At 45.6% G+C, this 24056-nt stretch overlaps 1 protein-coding gene across 6 annotated transcripts in view; it reads left to right on the top strand.

The window, feature by feature from the left end:
* THOC5 (THO complex subunit 5) overlaps window positions 1-13126 on the top strand; it is a 34948-nt gene extending 21822 nt beyond the window's left edge. For all 6 annotated transcript variants that reach the window (XM_045887370.2, XM_045887372.2, XM_045887369.2 and 3 more), the window contains 8 exons: window positions 1418-1519; window positions 2105-2201; window positions 2998-3112; window positions 4380-4483; window positions 4610-4697; window positions 8649-8764; window positions 9428-9618; window positions 12917-13126. In XM_045887370.2, the coding sequence (XP_045743326.1) occupies window positions 1418-1519; window positions 2105-2201; window positions 2998-3112; window positions 4380-4483; window positions 4610-4697; window positions 8649-8764; window positions 9428-9618; window positions 12917-12980 (877 nt within the window). In that variant the 3' untranslated portion in view covers window positions 12981-13126. The remainder of the gene's footprint in view (window positions 1-1417; window positions 1520-2104; window positions 2202-2997; window positions 3113-4379; window positions 4484-4609; window positions 4698-8648; window positions 8765-9427; window positions 9619-12916) is intronic.
* The last annotated feature ends 10930 nt before the right edge of the window (window positions 13127-24056 follow it).

The following is a 24056-nucleotide window of genomic DNA, read 5'->3' as shown; positions in this document are numbered from 1 at the left end:
TTCTATTAGTAATAGTCACCAAATATTGGCCAAAAGACTGACAATTTTTTTAAAAGATGTATTTATTTATTTGAGAGGGGTCAGGGGCAGAGGGAGACCGAGAGAGAGAATGTCAAGCAGACTCCCCGCTAAGTGTAGAGCCCGATGTGGGGCTCAGTCTCATGACCTGAGACCATGACCTGAGTTGAAACCAAGAGTCAGACACTCAACCAACTGAGCCACCCAGGCGCATGGCAATTTTTTTTTAAAGATTTTATTTATTTGAGAGAGAGAGCATGAGTAGAGGGAGGGACAGAGGGAGAGGGAGAAGCAGATACCCCGCAGAGCGGGGAGCCTGATGCGGGGCTCAATCCCAGGACCCCAAGATCATGACCTGAGCCGGAGCCAGACATTTAACCAACTGAGCCACCAAGGTGCCCCAAAAGACTGACAATTCTTATTTATTTTCTGGCCAGTTCTCCATGAAAAGCAGTGAAGGGGCAGAGACTTTGAGGAGGGCAGAGAGACTATAGGAGAGACAAAGAACAGGGAAGAGTCAGAAGCTGCCACTGCCCCATTGCTAAGTTCTTGAAGGCGTGCCGGGGCTCTGAGCAGCAGGATTAGCCCATTCTGCCTGAGTTGCTCCTGATGCCGTACCTGGAAAGGTGAAGGAGAACCCCCCCCTACTGGTTGAGGGAAAGAACGAACCTTGTCCTTTGCAATTAGATTACTCCATTATCTTCCTCCTCTCCCCTTCCATTCCTTCTCCACTTGTCATGTTTAATTACAGGCTGTTCCCTAACCATTCCAGGTGGGTAGCAGTGGTGCTGTCTCTCTGCTTATAGCCCTGGGTCACCTTGTCTCCGGCGCATGTGATAATGTCTTTTTCTGGGAACATAAAAGGGACCTTTCTCTGTGAGTAGCATGAGATTTGGTCAAAATGAGATAGACACACCATCAAAGCTGCACACTTGTTCTTTTGGGGTAGAAAGGAATCTCTTCTGCTCTTACGAAAATTGTGATTATTTTATCTCCAGTGTCACAGGGCTTTGCTGCCTTGAGTTAAGGCCCTGGTCACCATATACCTCTTGAAGGGATAGGGTTTTCAAAAAATTTGGTGCTTAGTACTACTACTGTCTTGGATCAGATAGTGCAAATCCCAGCTCCAGCACTTTACTAGTAGTGTGACCTAAGACAAGCCGAATCTTTCAAAGCTTTGAGTTTCTCCTCTGTAAAATGGAAATGGTTATACTCCCTCCCTCATAGGGTTGTAAGGATCCAGTGACCTCAAGTATAAAGGGTCTGGTCCACAGGAACCATTCTAGAAATGGTAGCATGATCATCAGTGATAGGTGGCATTACCATCCCCAGATGACCAAGTCTGCCTTGAAGCAAGGAGTTGGCCAGCGTTCTCACTGCGGTCTTTTCCCTTTGCCAGTGACTTGCTGTCTCCTGACTCAGTCCTGAGCTGTTTGTATCCAGGGGACCATGGAAAGAAAACTCCAAATCCAGCCAATCAGTATCAGTTTGATAAAGTTGGGTGAGTCAGCAGTGTTTCCTCCTCTCCCAGCCTCTCTGCTTTGGAGTGTCTCCGGCAGCTCACACCCAGCGTCGGAGACCTGTTAGGGCCAGAGACCTCTCAGTGGGGAGGAGAGACTCTGGGGGCAGGAGGGAGTGTGGTATCAAGAGAAGGGAATGCAGGGGCAAATGGAGGTCATGGAAGGGTTAGAAGGGTGGAAGGATCAAACTTGAAGGACGTGATAACACGTGATACAATAACATGGTTTATCATTTTAATTCTATGAGAACTAAAAACTTTAAAAACATTTTAAAAATTGGTACGCTGGTGAAGAGATCAAGGGCACTGCCTTTGTATTGAGATTTGCTTATGAGTTGGTGGGGGGGCGCTGGGAAGAGAAAAGCAAACATGGGAGAGGTGAAACTCACAGTAGGGAGATGATGAAGTTTAGAAGCTTTGCTGGCAGTCTGGCTTTGAGTGTGGCTGAACCTGCAGGACCAGCCCATTTGGGGCGGTGGGGAGGTGGGGAGGATAGGAAAGGCTGTATCCTGGAACCACCGCAGAAAGGACTTATAAAATCATTTTACGCTGTGTTCTTTTCTGCAGCATCCTGACTTTGAGAGACTACGTACTTGACCTAGGTCACCCCTATTTGTGGGTACAAAAGCTGGGTGGCCTCCACTTCCCCAAAGAGCAGCCCCAGGTGTGTACACTGACCCATTCTCCTTGGCTGAGGATCTCTACTTCCTCATCTCCTGTACAGACTCCAGAAAGGCTTCTGATGGCCTTTGGGGGCTTTAAATTATCAGAATGCTTTCCCTTCAGGCTATGATCTGTCCTCCCTCCACTCAGGATACTAAAATGTCTGAGGCCTACAAGTGTTTAGGTACCTTTTGCCTTCACCCTGAGCCTAATAGCTCTCTCTCTTTTTTTTAAGATTTTATTTATTTATTTGAGAGAAAGAGAGAGAGACAGAGAAACAGCATGAGAGGGGAGAGGGTCAGAGGGGGAAGCAGGCTCCCCGCTGAGCTGGGAGCCCGATGTGGGACTCAATCCCGGGACTCCAGGATCGTGACCTGAGCTGAAGGCAGTCGCTTAACCAACTGAGCCACCCAGGCGCCCCGAGCCTAATAGCTCTCTTGATCAAAGTCACTTGGGTCCTTGCTCTGGGTGCAGCATGGCTCCAGGCTCTGCCACCCCCCCGTTTTATGTACAAAGATGACAAAAATGATGTGTCAACAGAACCCCAGGGGATCTGGCATCTTAGCAGAAGCCTTTCTAAGGAGCTGGCTAGCCTCTCAAGAACCCAGTGGCTTGTATTGTTCCTGCTGGAACTCAGCATCAGGCCTGTCATGGCAGGCAAACTCTGCCATTTCCGTAAGATACCCATCCCAGGGTGTGGGTAGTCCCAGCTGCCGTAGGCACGCAGGGCGGAGGAGAGAGGAAGTGCCTGGAGGAAGGGGTGGAGCACTCAGGTGTGCTGCTCACTGTCTCCACAGCACACGGTGATTGCTGACCACTCGCTGAGCGCCAGCCACATGGAGACCACTATGAAACTGCTGAAGACCAGGGTGCAGTCCCGCCTGGCCCTTCACAAACAGTTTGCTTCCCTGGGTAAGCTGGTGTTAGGCCTGTGGCTTAAGGGCCACCCGGACAACAGAGACAAAGATGACGTATCCTTCCCTCAGATTTCTTAAATCCTGATGACACATCAAAGAGGACTTGGGTCCTGGCTCTTGCTGAGCAGAGGTGTTGGCAGGGCCATTGGGGAGAGCTACAAGCCCCTCCAGGCAGAGACCTGAGCTCCCCTCAGGGCCATCAGCATTGTCCTAGCTCACTAAAGAGGCCCAAAGCCTTCTGGGTGGTCCAAGTTAGTGGACTGGTCAGGGACAGCTTATTCTAGGTTAGCGCATGTCAGCCTTTGGTGTCCATTCTACAGATATTTAGTAGAAGCCCAGTTCATGCTTTGTAGAGCTTACATTTAGCTTATTTGAGTACAGCTGTTCAGGGATCCACCCCCTCATCCCTCCCCTGAGACCTACTGAGCTACCATCCTCCATGGTGAGGCTGAACCCCAGTGTTTTTCATAAGTTCCCAGGTGATTCTGATGAGCCATTGACCACGGAGGTGGCCAGTTGGGTGTTTCTCTTCATTCAGTAAATACCTGTCAAGGGTTTACCATGCATAAGGCAATTGTGGGGTAGTGAGAGTTAAGATCTTTCTGATCTAAAATAGTCACTGTCAGGAAAGGCATTGGGTTTCCGGGACCCATCTAGAGACCGTTCCCCTTTGGGGCAGTTCTTGCATTCCACGTGGACCCAGATGTCTCCAGGGCAGCATTGCTGTCGGGCTTGCTCCCCAACAGCATTGCTCAACCTATTTTGTTGGATGATTGTCATCCTGTACAGGGTTTACTGTGTTGGCATATTTGCGGATTGAAGCGCCAGCAAGAATTTGCCCTGGAGCAGTTCTCTAGCTCTTCTACCTTAGAGAAACCGACACAGAACACTTCAGTCATTTCCTCTGTCAAGGTCAGCTGTGCAAACAGCCCTCTCGGCTATTTGATCTAATTAACAGTCATTGCTGCAGAGGCACTCACTGTCACTGGTTCTGGCTGCCAGGGGGCTTTTGTTTTGCTGGCTGTCATTTGCATTAAAGATAACGCACCGTGAAAGCTGGTGCTAGGTCTGGCCACAAGCACATAGCACCGGGGGAAGGTCAGATTGGTGTGCCTGCATTCCTAGCACGTGTTGACCAGGGCCCCTACGGAATGCCTCCTGTACCTGAACAGCTGGTAGGGCCATCTGAGCCCTCCAGATCCTGGTTACCCAGTGTGGCACCTGATTGCTACCTGTATACCACATATCTTGCTCTCTTTTAGAACATGGCATTGTACCAGTTACCAGTGATTGCCAGTGCCTCTTCCCTGCAAAGGTTGTCTCCCGCCTGGTGAAGTGGGTGACGATTGCCCATGAGGATTACATGGTAAGTGGAGGAGTGACGGGTCACCCTTGCTGTCCCAAAAACCCATATCACCCTTTAGCTCCTGCCCTTCCAGCAGGGGATTTGACCGGAGAGTCCAGGAGTTCACTCCTCTGTGGTGACTTCTAGGAGCTGCATTTCACCAAGGACATTGTGGAGGCGGGACTGGCTGAGGACACTAATCTCTACTACATGGCACTCGTGGAAAGGGGCACAGGTAATTGTTCTTCTGAGCATAGTGGTGGGCAAGGGGAGCTAGTAAGAATAAAACATTTCTGGATGCCTGGGTGGCTCAGTAGGTTAAGCATCTGCCTTTGGCTCAGGTCGTGATCTCAGGCTCCTGGGATCAAGTCCCACATAGGGCTCCTTGCTCAGCGGGGAGCCTGCTTCTCCCTCTCCCTCTGCCTCTCTCCCCGCCTGTGCTCTCTTGCTCTCCTTCTGACAAATAAAACCTTTTTTTTTTTTTAAGATTTTATTTATTTATTTGAGACAGAGAGAATGAGAGAGAGAGAGCACATGAGAGGGGGGAGGGTCAGAGGGAGAAGCAGGCTCCCTGCCGAGCAGGGAGCCCGATGTGGGACTCGATCCAGGGACTCCAGGATCATGACCTGAGCTGAAAGCAGTCGCTTAACCAACTGAGCCACCTAGGCGCCCCCTGACAAATAAAACCTTAAAAAAAAAAAAGGAATAAAACATTCCCGGGGGTTGTCCAAAGAAAGCAAAAGATCCTAGAATCCTGCTGGGGTGACTTAGCAAATAGTAATGATTGTAAGAACCACCGTTCAGTGAGGACTTGTTCTGTAACACAGCTGCATACATGTTTTATCTCATTTAATCCTCATCACAGTGCGTGCTGGGAGTGGTAATACAGGTATCCCCGTTTTCCTGAAGTTTGCATTCCACCACTTTTCCAAAAAACCTACATTAATATCTGTTTTCATTAACCGAAAGGAGGATTTTCACTTTTACAAAAAGAGTCATTACTAATGTAGGTCTTTTGTAAAAGTAAAGTGGCATTAATGCTCAGAATGTGGGGGATGCCCCTTGTTTTATGCCCTTTTGGCTTATGAAAGGTTTCATAGCAACGCTCTACTTTTGGATAACAGGGGAAACCTGTATGCCCAGTTTATAGGTGAGCACATTGAGGCATAGTCACAAGTGCAGCCTGACCTCTGAGCCTGAGCTCTTAGCTCTTTGCTTTATCATTTTATCATTCTCTAAAAGCAGATAACTGTTCTTTCTCCTCTTCACAGAAGGGCTGACTTGTTGTTCTCAGGTTGTGAAGTGCAGGGTGGCAGGACCTTCCTCCTTGTCTGCTGTTCCTGTACTCACTTTGGAGGCATCAAAAACTATGATTTCTCACAGCTGTTCTGGCGTCTAATTTGCCGAGGCTTCCTGTGGAGCCAACCAGGTGCTGCTTTATGGAGCTGTTTTCTGGCTCCTGCCTCGGCAAGCCTGGCACTGCCCACAGGATCCGACCCCTGGGGCTTGGTGCTGTGGCTGCAGAGCGGAGGGATTGTCTGTGATTCTAAGACACCGCGAGGAATATAAGGAAAGGGTGCACTGTCTGATGTTAGAGTTTCTCTGTCCTGTGGTTTCTTCCCTTCTTTTTTTCTTTGTGTGGTTTTAAAATACTCTGAGGAAATTAACTATTTTATATATAGTTGAGGTCCCCTGAGGTCATTCTCTCCCTCAGGATAGGTGACTGCTACTTGGAATTTGTACATTTGTTTCCCATCCTTTTCCCTTTAAAAAATTTTTTACCTTGTCCCTAAATAACATAGAATACTGTTTTGAAAGGGCACGAAATATGTAGTCCAAGAAATTTATAAAGCCCCAAGTGGGGGAAGTCACTGGAAGACATTGTTCTGCTTCTTGGTTGAGGAGATGAAAGCTTGTAAAGATAGTAAGTGTTCTAGATCCATCAGAGCGAATGTGCTAAATAAAATTTTTGTAAGATGCGTTGTAGAATTTGAAAATTTAAGAGTGAAATTTAAATGAATAAGTGGGCAGCAGTTCCAGAAAATATGTCATTTTACAACAGATCAGTTTGAAAACTGATGGATTAAAAAAAATGGTGAATAGAGATAAATGCAGGAATATATGCCAACTGTTAACGACACAAATAATACAGCAGCAGAGAAAGGACTCACTTTTTAATTTTTTTTAATTTTATTTTACTTAAATTCCATTAATTAACTATAGTGTATTAGTTTCAGAGGTAGAGTTCAGTGATTCATCAGTTGCATATAATATCCATTGCTCCTTACCTCATGTGCCCTCCTTAATGTCCATCACCCAGTTACCCCATCCCCCCACCTGCCTTCCCTCCAGCAACCTTCAGTTTGTTTCCTATACTTGAGTCTCTTATTGTTTGTCTCCCTGTCTGATTTCATTTTACTTTATTTTTCCCTCCCTTCCCCTATGATCCTCTCTTTTGTTTCTCAAATTCCACATATGAGTGAAATCATATAATTTTCTTTCTCTGATCGACTTATTTCACTTTGCATTATACCCTCTACTTCCATCCACATCATTGCAAATGGTAAGATTTCATCTTTCTGATGGCTGAGTAATATTCTATTGCGTATATATATTATATATATACACACACACACACACACATATATATATATATATATATATATACACACACACACACACCACATCTTCTTTATTCATCTGTCGACTGACATCTGGGCTCTTTCCGTAGTTTGGCTGTTGTGGACATTGCAGCTATAAACATTGGGATGCAGGTGCCCCCTTCGGATCACTATGTTTGTATCCTTTGGGTAGGACTCACTTTTTTTTTTTTTTTTTAGGACTCACTTTTTAATAAATGTGGTTGCGACTGTCAGGGAAGAATTGTCTTAATCTATACTCTCTTGTCCTCTGTTGTTTGAATTACTAGTGTGTCACAGTCCTTTTTCTTCCCCATAAATAATGAAAAAGGAATGGCATACTTCACCCCTTGGTAGAAAGGGTAAATATCATCCTGTGGAGAAAGGCAGAGGCTGTCACCAGAGATAAAATGAATATGTTAAAAAAATACAACTATTTTCAGGGGCACCTGGTGGCTTAGTCGGTTAAGCGTCTGCCTTCAGCTCAGGTCATGATCTCGGTCCTGGGATCGAGCCCCAAGTTGGGCTCCCTGCTCAGCGAGGAGTCTGCTTCTCCCTCTCCCTCTTCCCATCCCCACTGCTCGTGCGTGCTCTATCTCTCAAATAATAAAGTCTTTAAAAAAAAATACAACTATTTTCTATAAGGAGTATGAATTTATAGCTTTGATATCAGACAGTTCTAGTTAAACTCAGCACTGCTGCTTTGCAACTGATTGATCCTAAGGAAGTTTCTGTCAGAGTCTGAATTTCTTTATATATAAAATTGGGATGGTAATAATTGTACCCATCTCATAGAATCATTCCTAGGATGAAATATAATGTGTAAAGAGGAGTTTAACACAGTGCTTGGAATACAGTAAGTACTCAATATATGTTGGCTATTTAAAAGTTTCACATAACAAAGTACATAAAAAGAAAAGGAACAGAATAGAGAGAATTTTTTTTTTTTAAAGATTTTATTTATTTATTTGACAGAGAGCGAGAGCAGGAACACAAGCAGGGGGAGTGGGAGAGGGAGAAGCAGGCTTCCCGCTGAGCAGGGAGCCCGATGTGTGACTCGATCCCAGGATCCTGGGATCATGACCTGAGCCGAAGGCAGACGCTTAGCAACTGAGCCACCCAGGCACCCGAGAGAATATATTTGATATAATAGCTAATACACAATATTGTTGGAAAGAAAAAACAGATAGCCTTCATGTGGGAAAATCCTTAACTTGCTGGCAAAGAACGAAATGCCAATTAAAACAAGTTTCTGTCAAAGGAGCAAATAGAACTCTTGGGCAGACCCAATGTGGACCAGACTCTGGGGAGTCCACACACCTCTGCATCCTTGAAGGGTACCAGAGTCACAGGACCTCACATTCTGCAACCTGACAGTTCTGCTTCGGAGATTGTAGAACAAAAATAAAAGTCATTTAGTACCAGAATGTGCTGCCCAATACTCAAATTAATACAAGACAAAGAGCTAGCCTTGGGTCTAGTGGGGAGGGTCCATGGCTGGCAAACTCGGTCTCAGAACTGATTTTTCCTCCTTACTCCCTTCCCAGCCAAACTCCAGGCTGCTGTGGTGCTGAATCCTGGCTACTCCTCCATCCCACCCATTTTCCAGCTGTGTCTGAACTGGAAAGGGGAGAAAACCAATAGCAACGATGACAACATTCGGGTAAGACCCTGCTGGGGTGAAGGAAAGAGCAGGGAGAGCCTCCTTGGGAGGCGGAGGGAAGTGGCAGAACCTACAGCAGCCGAGAGCTTGGCCACTGGCATAATTCCAGGGACAAAGGGGCCTGCCAGGATTTGTAGAATTTGCTGGAGACTGTATGGTATAGTTGAAGAAAAAGTCTAGCCCCATATTAACCACTTACTTAGCTTGGGGTCACCCCATTTTAAAATGAGGATAATATAAAGCCTTGCCTTTAAAGGTTGTTGTCTTGGGCTTCTGTGGAAATGTGAATAAACTCAGAAGCATGGAAGTCCTGGAATGAGATGGGGTGTGAGATCATTGTAACTATTAATTATCATACCTGTTGATTTGATTCCATAGTGGCCTTCTGGCCATGAATCATGTTTTTAATGCTGATACTTTCTGACTTAGATGTTGAGATTTCTTCTCTACACACCTCCATCTTCTTGGCTGTGAGAATGTTGGGCAAGGAAAGTTATGGGTCACAATCAGGAAGACTCTGTTGTCCTGAGCTTCAGGACAAACCTATCTGGTTTGATCTGGTGTGACCTAGCTCCTACAGAGGCCCGGCTACAGTTCTTGTAAAGCTGTCAGACCCAGCCAGTCTGAAGGTAGTGCTGAGTTTCTGGCTTTCCCACTCCTTAGGCCATGGAGAGTGAGGTCAACGTGTGCTACAAGGAGCTGTGCGGCCCCCGGCCCAGCCATCAGCTCTTGACCAACCAGCTGCAGCGCCTGTGTGTGCTGTTGGATGTCTACCTGGAGACTGACAGCCACGACGACAGTGTGGAGGGGCCCAAGGAGTTTCCCCAGGAGAAGATGTGTCTGCGGCTTTTCAGGTGAGGGGAGGGGTGGGAACGCTGGGGCTCTGGAGGTCTCCAGTCCTGCCTCTTTCAGGGACTTGGGGCAGACATCAGAGCCTGGCATGGAGGGCATGCTTGTTCTTAGGTGTACTTGTCTCTGTTCACAGTGGAAATAAAAATTCTGTAGCCAGATTTTCTGGGGAGGGCTTGCTCCCTCCTTCCTGAAACTTTCCCTGCAGCCTACTTCCTACCGTCCTGGTCCAGTTGTTCTTCTTGAGCACCTCTGAAGGTCAGCCGCCCACTGAGTGAGCAGCACCAGACCACGAACCAAAAGGGTTTAACTGAACTTCCTGTGGTTTTTTTTTTGGAAAACAACAGGGTTTGCTTTTTACTGTCCAAATAAGCTTTTAAAGCTAGGTGTAAAGCCCCACCAGTCCGAGTCTGCCATATTCTTCCTAGGATGCTCACGAGTCTATGAGAATGGCAGCTCTAGGCAGTCGGGCATCACGGAAGGAACCAGCTCTGAAGTAAGACAAATACAAGTACAGATTGCTGCTTTGCTGCTCACCAGCTGTGTGACCTTGGCAGAGTCACTTTAGCTCGGGACCTATTTCCTAAAGGCTGACATGGAAGTATACTGTCTGGCTGTAATTCATGTAAGCTATGAGAATGGTTCCTGGCACAGACAGGGGCTCACAAAATGCCATTAGGTCATGACAACTTGGTGTTTAGTGTGTCTGTGCTTATGGCACTTCTAGCTACTTTTCCATTCACTTTGGTCAGGTCCTTTCTCTCCCTTTTATCAGCTAACACATGTTCTTGTTCCTTTTTTTTTTTTTTTTTTTAAGATTTTATTTATTTATTTATTTGACAGAGCACAAGCAAGGGGAGCGACAGGGAGAGGGAGAAGCAGGCTCCCCGCTGAGCAGGGAGCCCGACACGGGACTTGATCCCAGGACCCTGGGATCATGACCCGAGCCAAAGGCAGATGCTTACCTGACTGAGCCACCCAGGCGCCCCACATATTCTTGTTCTTAAAGAGTCAGTTTCAAAACTCAAGTCCACACTATTAGGCATCCCTTCCCTTTTGAGCAAGCAGCTGAGGAGGAATGGTGTCTGGGAGAGGGGAAGGGCTATAATCTGTTTCTAATTGGGACATCCCCCTATTCCCTGTCAGTCTAAAGGTGCCTTACCTGCCCCTCACCTTCTTCTCGGACAGCCAGTACCAGCCCCTGGAAGCTGTGCCAGCATCCTCCCACCTCCATCTGGCACCTGCACCTGGCCTGGTTCTTCATGTTATCTGAGAATAACAGTTCCAGCCCCCAAGTGGCTGCTGGGAGGCAGAGCTGGCGGCTAGGTGTTGATAGCTTCTAGGACTTGCTCTCCCTAGTGGGTCTGTGTGAGAACTCAGTTCTTCCCACCCTCCCAGCCTGCTGTAACACATTTCCAGTGTGGAATCTCTCACACGGCCAGTATTTATTTTCTGTTATCTAATGGTTCCCAAAGGATCTGTTTCCTGAAGTGCTTTGTGTGTCACCCAGGCTGAGCTCCTCTATCAGGGCATTCTGGGATGGTGCTCCTTCGGCTACTCAGATCCAATTAACTCCATGACTGGTGAGATGTGTTTCTAGGCCTGGAGTCCAACTGACCACTGGTATCAGGCCAAGGGCCTGGGCTGCAGAGTACTGGCCTGGCAGCAGGAGACGGGAGGTCTGGTTCTGCCTGTGGCTGGCTACTTTCAGGCTGTGGGTTCTCCATTAGCCACATGCCTAGACTTGCCCAGGTGATTCTGTGCCCTTCTGATGTCGGGAGGTATATATCATTACGGTTATGAGCAAGGGCTTTGGGGCCAGAAAGACGTGGGTTCAAATTGCAGCTCCTACCTATGTGATGAGGGTCTACACTTAGCCCCTTGAGCTTCAGATTCCTCATTGGTGAAAAAACAGCATCCACCTCAGGTACTGTTGAGAGGATGAAATTAAACCAGATGTAGGGGCGCCTGGGTGGCTCAGTCGTTAAGCGTCTGCCTTTGGCTCAGGTCATGATCCCAGGGTCCTGGGATCGAGCCCGGCATTGGGCTCCCTGCTCAGCGGGAAGCCTGCTTCTCCCCCTCCCACTCCCCCTGCTTGTGTTCCCTCTCTCTCTCTGTCTCTCTCTGTCAAATAAATAAATAAAATCTTTAAAAAAAAAACAAACAACAAAACCAGATATAGTGTGTAAAGTGCCAAATACAATGCACACAGAGTAAACCCTCACTTAAGTTAGTGGTTGCATTGGTGTTGGAATAAAAACCTTTCTCTCATCTCTATAATCACACACACACATATCCCTCCTTCACACCGAGATCCAGGGTGTCACCTTTCAAGTTACCACTGAATGTCAATCATAGCAGACAAAAGAGGCCATTTAGATGGACATCATTCACTGTGGAGTTGGGTAGAAGAAGCCCCTGTGTGAAGTTTTGCCCGGGGGCCCAGGATTATAGCTGAAGCACCTTAGCTTCAGAGGGCTGAGGTTTTGGCCATGATTGTCAGCCTGCCTGTGGCCAGTAGGCTTTGATGTTAGTCCTGGTTTTGAAGTTGAGCCCTGTACTTTCTGACCATAAAATCTCGGGCAGTTTACCTCCCCGAGCCTGTTTCTTCATCTGTAAAATCTATAAAATGGTAAGAACTAAGAGGTAGTAAGTATAAAGCACATAGCTCTTGACAGGCATTTAGTGCAGATTCTTTTCACTCCTGTTTACATGGGAATCTCCCTGCAAAGGAGGATTTTAAGATTTTTTTCTTTTCTTTTTATAGAAATAAAATAGGGACACCTGGGTGGCTCAGTCAGTGAAGCGTCTGCCTTTGGCTCAGGTCATGATCCCGGGGCCCTGGAATCGAGCCCCTCATTGGGCTCCCTGTTCAGCGGGGTGTCTGTTTCTCCCTCTGCTCCACCCCCCTGCTCCTGTGCGCTCCTTCACTCTCTTTCTTCTCTCTCTCTCTCTCTCCTCTCTTTCCTTCTCAAATAAAAGCTTAAAAAAAAAAGAAAGAAATATGTTTATTGTTATACAAACAACAATGAACAGTTCTGTAAAAACACTAAAAAGTGAGGGTCTCCAGAAGTGCCTGTTGTCAGTGAGGCCCTTTCCAGGTTTGCGTTCATGCATTTGCAAGCATACATTTTCACCAAAACAGTATCACACCTTACATGTGGTTTTGCAGTCTGTTTTTCTCACAGTGTTCGTTTTTCACCCCCCAACAGCTGCAGTTTTCTCTTGTGTGGATGAATTATAATTTATTGGTCAGCCCAAAGGGCACAGTATTAACTGATCTCCCTTCTCCTGTTTCTTTAGGGGTCCCAGCAGGATGAAGCCATTTAAATATAACCATCCTCAAGGATTCTTCAGCCATCGCTGACCTTCCACTCAGCCTGTTGTTTCCCCCTATGCCCGAAGTGCTGTGCCTCTATTTTCTGCTTTGGCCCACATGTGGCTCTTGATATTCTCCAAAGACAGGTTTTTTATTTTTATTTCTAGCCTATTAAAGTGTCACTTGACCAGGTGGCCTTGTCTTGTGGCTCCCTGAGGATGAGGGGGGGTGGGTTTGCAGTCTGGAAGGGCAGTTGGGGGCCATGGCACAGTGTGAAAGAGTTTTTGTGGATAGGCTTTCTTTAGGTGGCCAAGAAAAGCAGAATGCAGAAGATTCTGAGTCTGTAGAAAGATGCTGCCCTCTTATCCCCACTCATCTTTCTTGTTCCTACTTTGGGAGAGCCTCATTATTTTGGTGTTTATTACCCTAAGTCCCTGCTGTTAGGAGGTGGCAGGAAAACCCAAAGTGAGTGTAGCCCAAAAAACAAAAGTTCTATCCCCTCCCCTCATTCCCTCCACTAACTTTGTCAGTGCCTTCATTGGCCAAATTTTCTCTGATTGTTGGATTTCATAAACATCTGACAGTGCAGCACAAAGAGAAGACAGATATAAGGAATAATTGTAAATATTGCAACATTTTGTGAAGTCAGAATGGTGTTGGAGAATCACATGTAGAGCTACCCATCTCGTGAGGCTCTGGCAGAGTGAGACCAGGTGCCATTGAGGAGAATCTTCATGGTGAGGACATGATAATTGCCTCAAAAAATAGTGGTTTGACTCTCAAAGAATTAAGAGAAGTCCTAGGGAAATCGATAAAACCCTCTAAAATATTTTCAAATGACCTTTATAATTCTGCAAAAGTCAAAGTGAAGGAGTTCTTGGTCAAAGTAAAGTGTTCTTGGACAGTTGTCAGAAAAATTATTCCCCATCTCCAAAAAAAAATCCGTATTCATTATTTGTTTAAGAAATAAGATATAAAGCTGGAAAAATATTTAAGAATTATTACAGGGGCACCTGGGTGGCTCAGTCAGTTGGGTGTCTGCCTTCGGCTGGGGTCGTGATCCCAGGATCCTGGGGTCAAGCCCCACGTCAGACTCCCTGCTGAGCAGGGAGCCTGCTTCTCCTCTCCTTCCTGCTTGCACTCTCTATCTCTTTCCCTCTCTCTCAAATAAATAAAATCTTTAAAAAAAAAAATTATTACATACTTGGGGCATCTGGCTGGCTCAATCAGAAGAGCATGTGACTCTTGATCTCAGGGTCATGAATTCAAGCCCCACGTTGGGTGTAGAGAGTACTAAAAAAAATAATAATAAACTTAAAAAAAAAGAATTATTACATACTTGTAAGTATAATCTACAGTTTTTCAACTACAAGAAGAAAATCTACTCTTGTAGCCCATTTTTAATATATATAAAGTTTATTTTTGTGACAGTCCCAATCAATTGGCTTTTTTCTCCCACAATGTACTTTGAACTTTGCTCCCCGTTGTGCATATGTTCGCTCTCCATGGACTTTTATTGATGATCCTTGGATAATATGGGCCTCTGGTATAAGAGCTGTTACCTCCTGTTCTCTCGGCTGATCACTGAGCATCCCAGTGATAAGGATTTCCTGAGAAAGAACTAGGAGACCCCTGGGACTGCCAAGACCTTCATTTTACAGATGGAAGCCTGAGCCCTGGAAGAAAGGAAAATGTCACCTCTGATGGGTTTTGGTTTTTTTTTAAGATTTTATTTATTTGACAGAGAGAGAGACAGCGAGAGAGGGAACACAAGCAGGGGGAGCGGGAGAGGGAGAAGCAGGCTTCCCGCGGAGCAGGGAGCCCGATGCAAGGCTCGGTGCCAGGACCCTGGGATCATGACCTGAGCCGAAGGCAGATGCTTAACGACTGAGCCACCCAGGCGGCCCTCTGGTGGCTGTTTTAATGACTGCCACCACCTCTGCCTCTTCCTCAGCCTACATCCGTCCTTTGAATACTCTCCTGCCCAGTGGGTCTCAAACTTCAATATGTGTGAATCCCCCATCCCAGGAGGGGATTAGAAACAGATTCCCATGCCTCACTCTAATATTCAGTCTCCGTTGACCTAAGATGGGCCCAGGAAGTATATTTTTAACGAGTTCCCCAGGTGCACATTGCCCTAGTCTCTTTTTGGAAGTGGCTGTACTTTCTTCCCTTCCCTTCCCTCATTTTTCTTGGTGACTCCTCATATAAAGCAGGAGGGCCCAATTCTCCGCAAGCAGCTCCCCATCTTCTGTCTTCCCGTACCTTGGGCAGCATCGTGAACCTCCCTCTGTGTGCTTCTTTCTTTCCACATAGTGTGATCTCCTTGTCTTTTCCCTGACCTACTTGCCTGGACTCTGTCCCTGCCAGCATCCCCTTGGTCTGGCCACCTTCAGGCCCTGTGTCTCACTGCCTGTGCTGAATAAGATTGAAATAGGGCCTAAAAATAGTTCCTTTAATGGCCCCTGCATTGCAGCCTCCACTGTTCGTGGCTGGAAGGCAGCCAGACTGACTCAGCACAAAAGCTTGTCTCTGATAGCTGGGACAAGGTTGCAAAGATGGCTTGTGAGCGCTGGGGAAAGGCTCTGCTTTCTGGGTAGGGGATGTCAGAGTCTGTCACCCTCCAGAAGAGATTTTCCCTCTTCAAAGGAGATGGCTGAATAAAGGAATCTTTTGGCCATAAGGAGAAGGGCTTTCAAACTAGCCAGAAGCCCAGGACAGTCCAGCCCCTTTGAGCTACTTCAAAGGCATTTGTGCTTCCAGTTGGCAGATTAGGAGAAGGGCCTGGTTTGGGAGGACCTTGAAGCTTCCTCAACCAGAATTGGCCTTGACCTTCCCTGGGGCACATCCCAGAGAGCAGTCCCTTTCTGTCATCTTCCCACACCTGGGACCCAGCCTAGGTTTCTTATCTTTCTTATCTTTTTATTTATTATTTTTTAAATTGAATTGAATTGAAATTTTTTAAAGTAATCTCTATGCCCAACATGGGCCTTGAACTCACCACCCTAAGCTCAAGTCGCATGCTCTCGACTGAACAGCCAGGTGTCCCTCCTTGCCTTTGTAAAGCTACCATTCATGTTCTTGATTTCTTTGTATATTCTAGTTTCTCCTTTATTTTCTTCCCAGCTTGCTCTCTCCTGTTTTCTCTACAAATAAATCCAAAAGACCTCTTTTTATTTTAAGGGTGTTCCCACTGATCACTGTGGGAAAATGGCTAAAAGTCCTATCCATGGGAAAGCAGAGCTGCCAGACTGCCAAAGGAACTTTCTCCCTGTCTGTAGCCCCAACTCTGTCCTTTCCATGGTATTCAGCAGTCTCTCCATTGAGAAGAGTTGTGTTAAGCATCTATTTTGGGTCAGGCCCTGCTAGTCACAATTTTCCATTCACTGTCCTATTTAATTACAACAGGCCACCAAGAATACACGTTCGCTTCATTTTTACAGACGAGGAAACTGAAGCTCATGGTTAAATGACGTGTCTGTGCCCACAGGCTTTCTTGAGCTGCACACCCAGGGTGAGCTCTCAGCAGGTCTATCTGCCTCTAAGACTTTACTTTTTATAAGAGTAGCTCTGGACCCAGCATAGTTTCAGGCTGGCACTCTCTCTGGGCCATTTGTTCATTTTAGCAACACAAGTACACCAAGAGCACTGTGGTGGTCAAGAGTTATAGCTTAGGGGCGCTTGGGTGGCTTAGTCAGTTGAGTGTCTGCCTTCGGCTTAGGTCATGATCTCAGGGTCCTGGGATCAAATCTGCTTCTCCCTCTCCCTCTGCTGCTCACCCTGCTCGTGCTCTCTCTCAAATAAATCAAATCTTTGGGAAAAAAAAAAAGTTACGGTTTAGTATCAGGCTAACCTATCAGGTTCTTGTTCCACACTTGAGCAACTGTATATCCTTGAGCAGGTTTCTTGACTCAATCTAAGCTTTGGGAGTCCCCATCTGCAACTGGGAGTGGTTGTAGAGATTAAGCATCAACTCTCAGCACCGTGCCCAACACCTAGCATTGCTCAGCAAAGGGGAAAGTTCTTATCTTTGCCCTCCAGGTTTCAGCCTGGAGAACAGGCCTCTTAAATGAGGAAGACCTTTGCTACCTGATGGGCCATTCCGTGGCCAGAGGGTTCCCAGGCTGTGGAAGCCCAGCTCTCTCTGGTCCACTCCCTCCTTGCCTGCAGCACTTCCATCAGTCATGGCTAAACTGGCTCTGTCCGAAGATGGAGCCAAGCTCTCATTACCTGTCACTAGGCCAACCACAGCCCATTAGCCACACATCTGTTCCCTGCTGTCTGTGGGCCTGTGTCCTGGTTCCCACCAGAGGGTCACCTCAACTTCCTGGGCTCTTGCCACACCCTCTTCTAACTTGGCTTTCTCACTACCACTACCACTTCCACAGATGACCTAAACGGAGAAAGGAAACAACACTACCCACTGGGGCTGGTGGAAGACCCTCAGAGTACATTTGTGCAGTGAGTGAAGGGATGGGGGTATCCCAAAATATTTTAAAGATGGACCCAGTCTAACAAGTTGAGATATAAAGTCCTACATGAAGGTCATAAAACCAATCACAGGACCACTACAATATTTATCTCCCAGTGTATACAGAATAGCCACTCACGGGCTGGGTGTTTTGTATTTTCTAATTTCATATCTATTTTTGTTTTCTTACTTTGTTTTGTACACTATAGTGTACAAAATTCTTAATTTGATTTCGAGAATAAGTATTTTTTTTTAAAAAAGATTTTATTTATTTATTTGAGAGAGAGAATGAGATAGAGAGAGCATGAGAGGGGGGAGGGTCAGAGGGAGAAGCAGACTCCCCGCCGAGCAGGGAGCCCGATGCGGGACTCGATCCAGGGACTCCAGGATCATGACCTGAGCCGAAGGTAGTCGCTTAACCAACTGAGCCACCCAGGCGCCCTCGAGAATAAGTAATTCATTCACAAGATTAAGAAACCAGAAAGCCTAAGGAGTGAAAGTACAATGAAAGGTTTTACCGTCAGTCTTACCCCACCTGCCCAGTTCCCATCTTTCTCACAAATCAACCAACTCGCTTACTTTCTTTTGTATCCTTTCAAATTCTTTAAGCAAACACAAATTATTTTTCCATTTTTGGGCAAAACAACATCATACATTATTTTGCATCTTGATTTTTTTCTTGTCTTAGACTTTCTTCCATATCAGTGCAGATATAAAGAGCTTCCTCATTCTTTACAGCTGCATACTATTCCATTCAATGGATGTATCATATTTATTAGTTTTTTAATTCTTTTTTTTTTTAAGATTTTATTTATTTGATAGAGCACAAGCAGGGGGAGTGGAAGGCAGAGGGAGAAGCAGATTCCCTGCTGAGCAGGGAGCCCGATGTGGGACTCGATCCCAAGACCCTAGGATCATGACCTGAGCCAAAGGCAGACACTTAACTGACTGAGCCACCCAGGCATCCCGATATATAATTTTTTAAACAAAAAAGAATTTATTGACTTCAGTAACTAAGAAGTTCACTGGATGACTTCAGGCACAGCTCAATTCGGCTGTTTAAGTGGTGTCATCAGGACTTAAACGCTGGCTGTAATTCCAAGGTGCTTTCTTTGCTGTTGTTTATTCTCAGGGTGGCCTTTGGCAGAGCTTCTTTCTACCAGTAGCTTCAACAATATTGGAATTGGCTTTCGTTGGATAGACTTGCAACACATGTAAATTTCTGAACCAATCACAGAGGCCAGGGGACAGTATACGATGCGCCATGCCTGACACATATACATCTCTGGGTCCTGGGTCCATGGACACCCAAACCACATGGCCTATATTAGGTTTCTGTGGGCACTGCAACAATTTACTATAAACTTGGTGGCTTAAAACAACACAAATTGGGGCGCCTGAGTGGCTCAGTCATTAAGCGTCTGCCTTCGGCTCAGGTCATGATCCCAAGGTCCTGGGATCGAGTCCCGCATTGGGCTCCCTGCTCAGCGGGAAGCCTGCTTCTCCCTCTCCCACTCCCCCTGCTTGTGTTCCCTCTCTCACTGTCAAATAAATAAATAAAATCTTAAACACACACACAAATTGATCCTCTTAACTATGGAGGCCAGAAGTCTGAAATCAATTTCACTGGGTTAAAGTCAAGATTTTGGTAGGGCTAGTTCCTTTTGGAGGCTCAAGGACAGAATATTTACGTGCTTTTTCCAGCTTCTAGAGTTGGCTTGTGGTTCATTCCTCCATCTTGAAAGTGCATTACTCCAGTCTCTGCTTCTATCATCCCATCACTTCCTCCTCCAACTCTGACACCTGCTCCCTCTAATGAGGAGCCTTGTGATGACAATGGACCCATCTGGATAATCCAGGATAATCTCCCATCTCAAAAATCCTTGACTTAATCACATCTACAAAGTCCTTTATGCCATATATGGTAACATTCACAGGTTCCAGGGATTAGGACATGGGTATCTTTGGAGGACCATTCTTCACCCTATTACATGGCCTGAGTGGGGAGATGTTTCACTTTTCATCAGAAAAAAAGAGAATGGAGGCCAGAGAGGCAAAAGCCAATGGAGACCCAGTAGGATGGAACATACAACATTTTATTATGCAACCATTTGTGTTTTACTCTTCAATACTTGTTTTTCTACTAGACTGCATGCTCCAGAAAAGGCAGAAACACACTTCTATTTTGCTTGCCTCTACATCCCACAAGGTTGATACACAACAGGAGACCAATAAATATTTCTTGAATGAATTAATACATGAAGTTTAGAGTCTGTTAGGAGAAGATTAAAGTGAAACATTAAATTTAAGAAGTAAACTCAGATTTGAGACAGTCAGAAAATTATTTTTATAATCATTAATGCACTGTGTAAGGCTGACATTTATATATGATTGTTAAAGAATCTTCAGGCTTCAGCAAAAAAACAAGCAGCATGGTGCACCTGGGTGGCTCAGTTGGTTAAGCGTCTGCCTTCGGCTCAGGTCATGATCCCAGGGTCCTGGGATCAGGCTCCCTGCTCAGTAGGGAGCCTGCTTCTCCCTCTCCCACTCCCCCTGCTTGTTCTGCCTGCTTGTGCTCTCTCAAATAAATAAAAAATATTTTAAAAAACAAGCAGCAAAAATACCTCCTTCTCCATGTCTTCCTCATGGTTGGTATTACAACCTTCAGGATAGACTATTCCCAGAAAGAAGTGAGGCACAAAAGGTCACATATTGTATGATTCCATTTATATGAATGTCTGGAATACATAAATCCATAGAGACAGAAAGCAGAGTAGTGGTTATCAGGAGCAGGGCTGGGAGGGATGGGAAAGACTGCTTAATGGGCAAGGGGTATCCTTCTGGAACTAGGTAGTGGTAATGGTTGCACAACATTATGAATATACTAAATATCACTAGTGGTGAATTTTCTGGTCACCTGCCCGTGCGTGGAGCTGGGGAAATATTTTTCCCCACAATTTTTAAAATCTATTGAGGTGAAATTCACATGGCATAAAATTAACCATTTTAAAGTGAATCATTCAGTGATTAATTACTTTCCTTATGTTGAACCATCATTTCTGGGATAAATCCTACTTGATGATGGTGTATAATCCTGTTAATATGTTGTTGGATTGGATTTGCCTAGTATTTTGTTGAGGATTTCTGCATCTGCATTCATAAGGATATTACTCTGTAGTTTTGTTGTGGTTCTTTGTCTGACTTTGGTATTAGGGTAACTCAGAGAGCCTCTGAGAATGAATTAGGAAGTGTTCCCTCTTTTTTTTTTTTTTTTTAATTTGAGAAGGATTGGTGTTAATTCTCTAAATGTTCGGTAGAAGTCACTAGTGAAGCCATCTAGGCCTGAACTTTTCTTTGTGGGTAGTTTTGAAATTACTAATTTGATCTCTATTTGTGGTAGATCTATTCAGATTTTCTGTTTTTTTCTTGAGTCATTTCAGTAGTTTGTGTCTTTTTAGGAATTTGTCCATTTTTTTTTAAAGATTTTATTTATTTATTTGACAGAGACAGAGCGAGAGAGGGAACACAAGCAGGAGGAGTGGGAGAGGGAGAAGCAGGCTTCCTGCGGAGCAGGGAGCCTGATGGAGGGCTCGATACCAGGACACTGGGATCATGACCTGAGCTGAAGGCAGACGCTTAACGATTGAGCCACCCAGGCGCCCCCCCCCCCAATTTTTTTAGTTGAAAAAAAACACACTCGTTTTTTTTTTCCTGCAAAATGTTTGCTAATATAAATGTAATTTATTTAGCCATTCTCCTATTATTGTATATTCACGGTACTTTCCATTTTTTTCCAAAATATAAACAAAGCTGAAGTGAATGTATTTTGTATTTGAATATTTCTGTATAGACCTGGTTATTAATTTAGGATACATTCCCCGAAGTGGCACACTTTGGTTAGAGTATCTCAGCTTTTAAGCTTCTGATGTATCTCATTAGATTGCCTTCCAGGAAGGTTTTATCCATTTTCTTTTTTTTTAAGATTTTATTTATTTGACAGAGAGAGACACAGCAAGAGAGGGGAACACAAGCAGGGGGAGTGGGAGAGGGAGAAGCAGGCTTCCCGCCGAGCAGGGAGCCCGATGTAGGGCTCAATCCCAGGACCCTGGCATTTTCATTCCAATCATCAGTTCCAGAAAATTCAGGTTTCTCTGCATACCCACTAACATTGGGTATTATTGCTCATTTGGATCTTCTGCTACAGGCACTGTGGACATTTATCATTGTTACTGCCCAACATCCATTCCTTTTTCTTCTGATAACAGTACCTCTAATTTCCTTTGGGAACCACACCTTCCAAACTCTCAATTTTAGTTTGTGGGGCATGACATATTTCCCCAGCTCCACGCACGGGCAGGTGACCATGCCTAGCTCATCAGTGTCTTGTGCATGGCCAGAGAGGAGTACGGGACCTTACCGGCCCAGTGAGAACCAACCCCTGGACTTTTCGTGAAATATTGAACAAGAATTCTCTTCTCCCACTGAGTTGACTCAACTGGTGGCATGTAAGCCTGAAGCTGGAGACCACAGGGAGAGGTCCTGCCTGAGAATGAAGCCTATACAAAAGAAAATAGCCAAGAGGTGGAGAAAGGAGTGGCAGCATCTTGAGGAACATCATTTGAGAATTCCACTGGATCTAGCTTTATCTGAAGCAAGTCAACCTTCTTTTTTTTTTTAAAGATTTTATTTATTTATTTGACAGAGAGAGACACAGTGAGAGAGGGAACACAAGCAGGGGGAGTGGGAGAGGGAGAAGCAGGCTTCCCGCTGAGCAGGGAGCCCGACGCGGGGCCCAATCCCAGGACCCCTGGGATCATGACCTGAGCTGAAGGCAGACGCTTAACAACTGAGCCACCCGGGTGCCCCACAAGTCAACCTTCTTGAACTCTTTGGTTGTATGAGCTGATATAGTTATCATTATTATAATATTAATCAGTAGCAATAGTATTTTGCTTAAACTCGTTTGATTCTGTTTTGGCTACCTGCAGCAGAAATAATGCTGATGAATATGGGAACCTCCAGTGCGTCCCCTCAGGAGCTGCTGGTCAGAATTCTCTGGAACATTGCTGTGGAGTTATCAGTGCTGCCCCCTAAAAAAGCTCCCCCTCTTCTCCCTCTAGCACTTAGTAAGACTGCTCTATCTCCTCTGATGTTAGGTATAACTGTGTGAATTGCTTTGGCCAGTGCAATGTTACCAGAAGAGACCTGTATCACTCCCAGATAGGACCTTTAAGAGTCTGTGCATGGTTTGTCACATTCGCTCTCCCCTGCCTCAGTGAACTTGGAAACCTGGATCTAGATGGATCACCTATTAGCTTGGTTCTTGAGTGACCACTATGAACAGAGACCCCTGCCGACCCACACTGGATGTGTAGTGTGAGTGAGAAAAATGCTTTCTTTGGGCTAAGCCACTGAGATGTTGTTTATTATCATAGAACCCAACCTAGCCTTTCTGAAACAATTCCCCTGGGGAAAAAATGAAGGATGTTTTTCATCAACCCAGCTATGTTTGCTGAGCCGACAGCTAGTCAGCAGGAAGGGCACATCCCAAAGTAGTCAGCTTCTTTTCATTTATTGTCTGTATCCCCCAGGCCCTTGACATCTGACAAGCAATTTCTTAGCAAATTGATTCTATTGGTTTTTCCTAAGTTTTGTATCCTCCCAGAGGGAGAATTATTTTGTTTGGCAGATGGTTAAAGTTAGTCCTAGTTGGTATCTGGCCAGCTAATCCTGCCTACAGGACTGGGAGCATGTCCACTTAGGGCAAAGAGGAGGCATGGCCGGGCCAGATCCTTCTGCCCTGCCTGTGCCACTTGGGGTCACCATGAGAATGATATCACCGAGGAAGGCTGGGGCTTTTGGTGTTCCAAATACCTACAGCATCTGGTTTGGGGTGTCCATGTAATATGTCAGGAGGCAGAATGACAAAGAAAGGAAGAGCCTGGGCTCTGTGGTCAGGTTCAAATTTAAATCCAGCCTCCACATCTTCCTGGCTCTGGGACTTTAGGCAAAGTCACCTCTCTGAGCCTCAGTTTTCTCAGCTGAGAAATGCAGGTTCAGTAGTGCTCATTTCATTGGGCTGTTGTTAGACTGTGGATATAAAATGTGTAGCCTAGCACCCAGTCCTTGGAAGGTGGTGATCATGATGGTACCAAAGCTGATGACCTGGATTCTAATCTTGTCTCCTATGGACATTGGCTGAGTCAGTGATTTGTAAGAGCCCTTGTATTTCTAATGCCTATCATGTCTTGCCTGTGATTTCAAAACTGAGAAAGTATAAATTTTCTAAATAAGGGTCACTGAAGACATTTAAAAAAAAATCAGAGTATGGACGCCTGGGTGGCTCAGTTGTTGGGCGTCTGCCTTCGGCTCAGGTCATGATCCCAGGGTCCTGGGATCGAGCCTCGAATCAGTTTCCCTGCTCGGCGGGAAGCCTGCTTCTCCCTCTCCCACTCCCTCTGCTTGTGTTCCCTCTCTCGCTGTGTCTCTCTGTCAAATAAAATCTTAAAAAAAAAAATCAGACTCTTTAAAAAATTAATATCCAGGTAATTCATATTTTCTCTATAGAACAAATAGGAAAGCTAAACTCTGCTACCAACTTGGCCTTAGGCAGGCTCCTACTCTCTGGCCTGTTTCCTCATCTGTATAATAAG

This window comes from Mirounga angustirostris, unplaced genomic scaffold (assembly GCF_029215605.1).
Source record: "Mirounga angustirostris isolate CCGP_5_RB_7025 unplaced genomic scaffold, mMirAng1.0.hap1 SCAF_14, whole genome shotgun sequence".
NCBI lineage: Eukaryota > Metazoa > Chordata > Mammalia > Carnivora > Phocidae > Mirounga > Mirounga angustirostris.
This window is presented reverse-complemented; position numbering and strand designations above follow the sequence as displayed.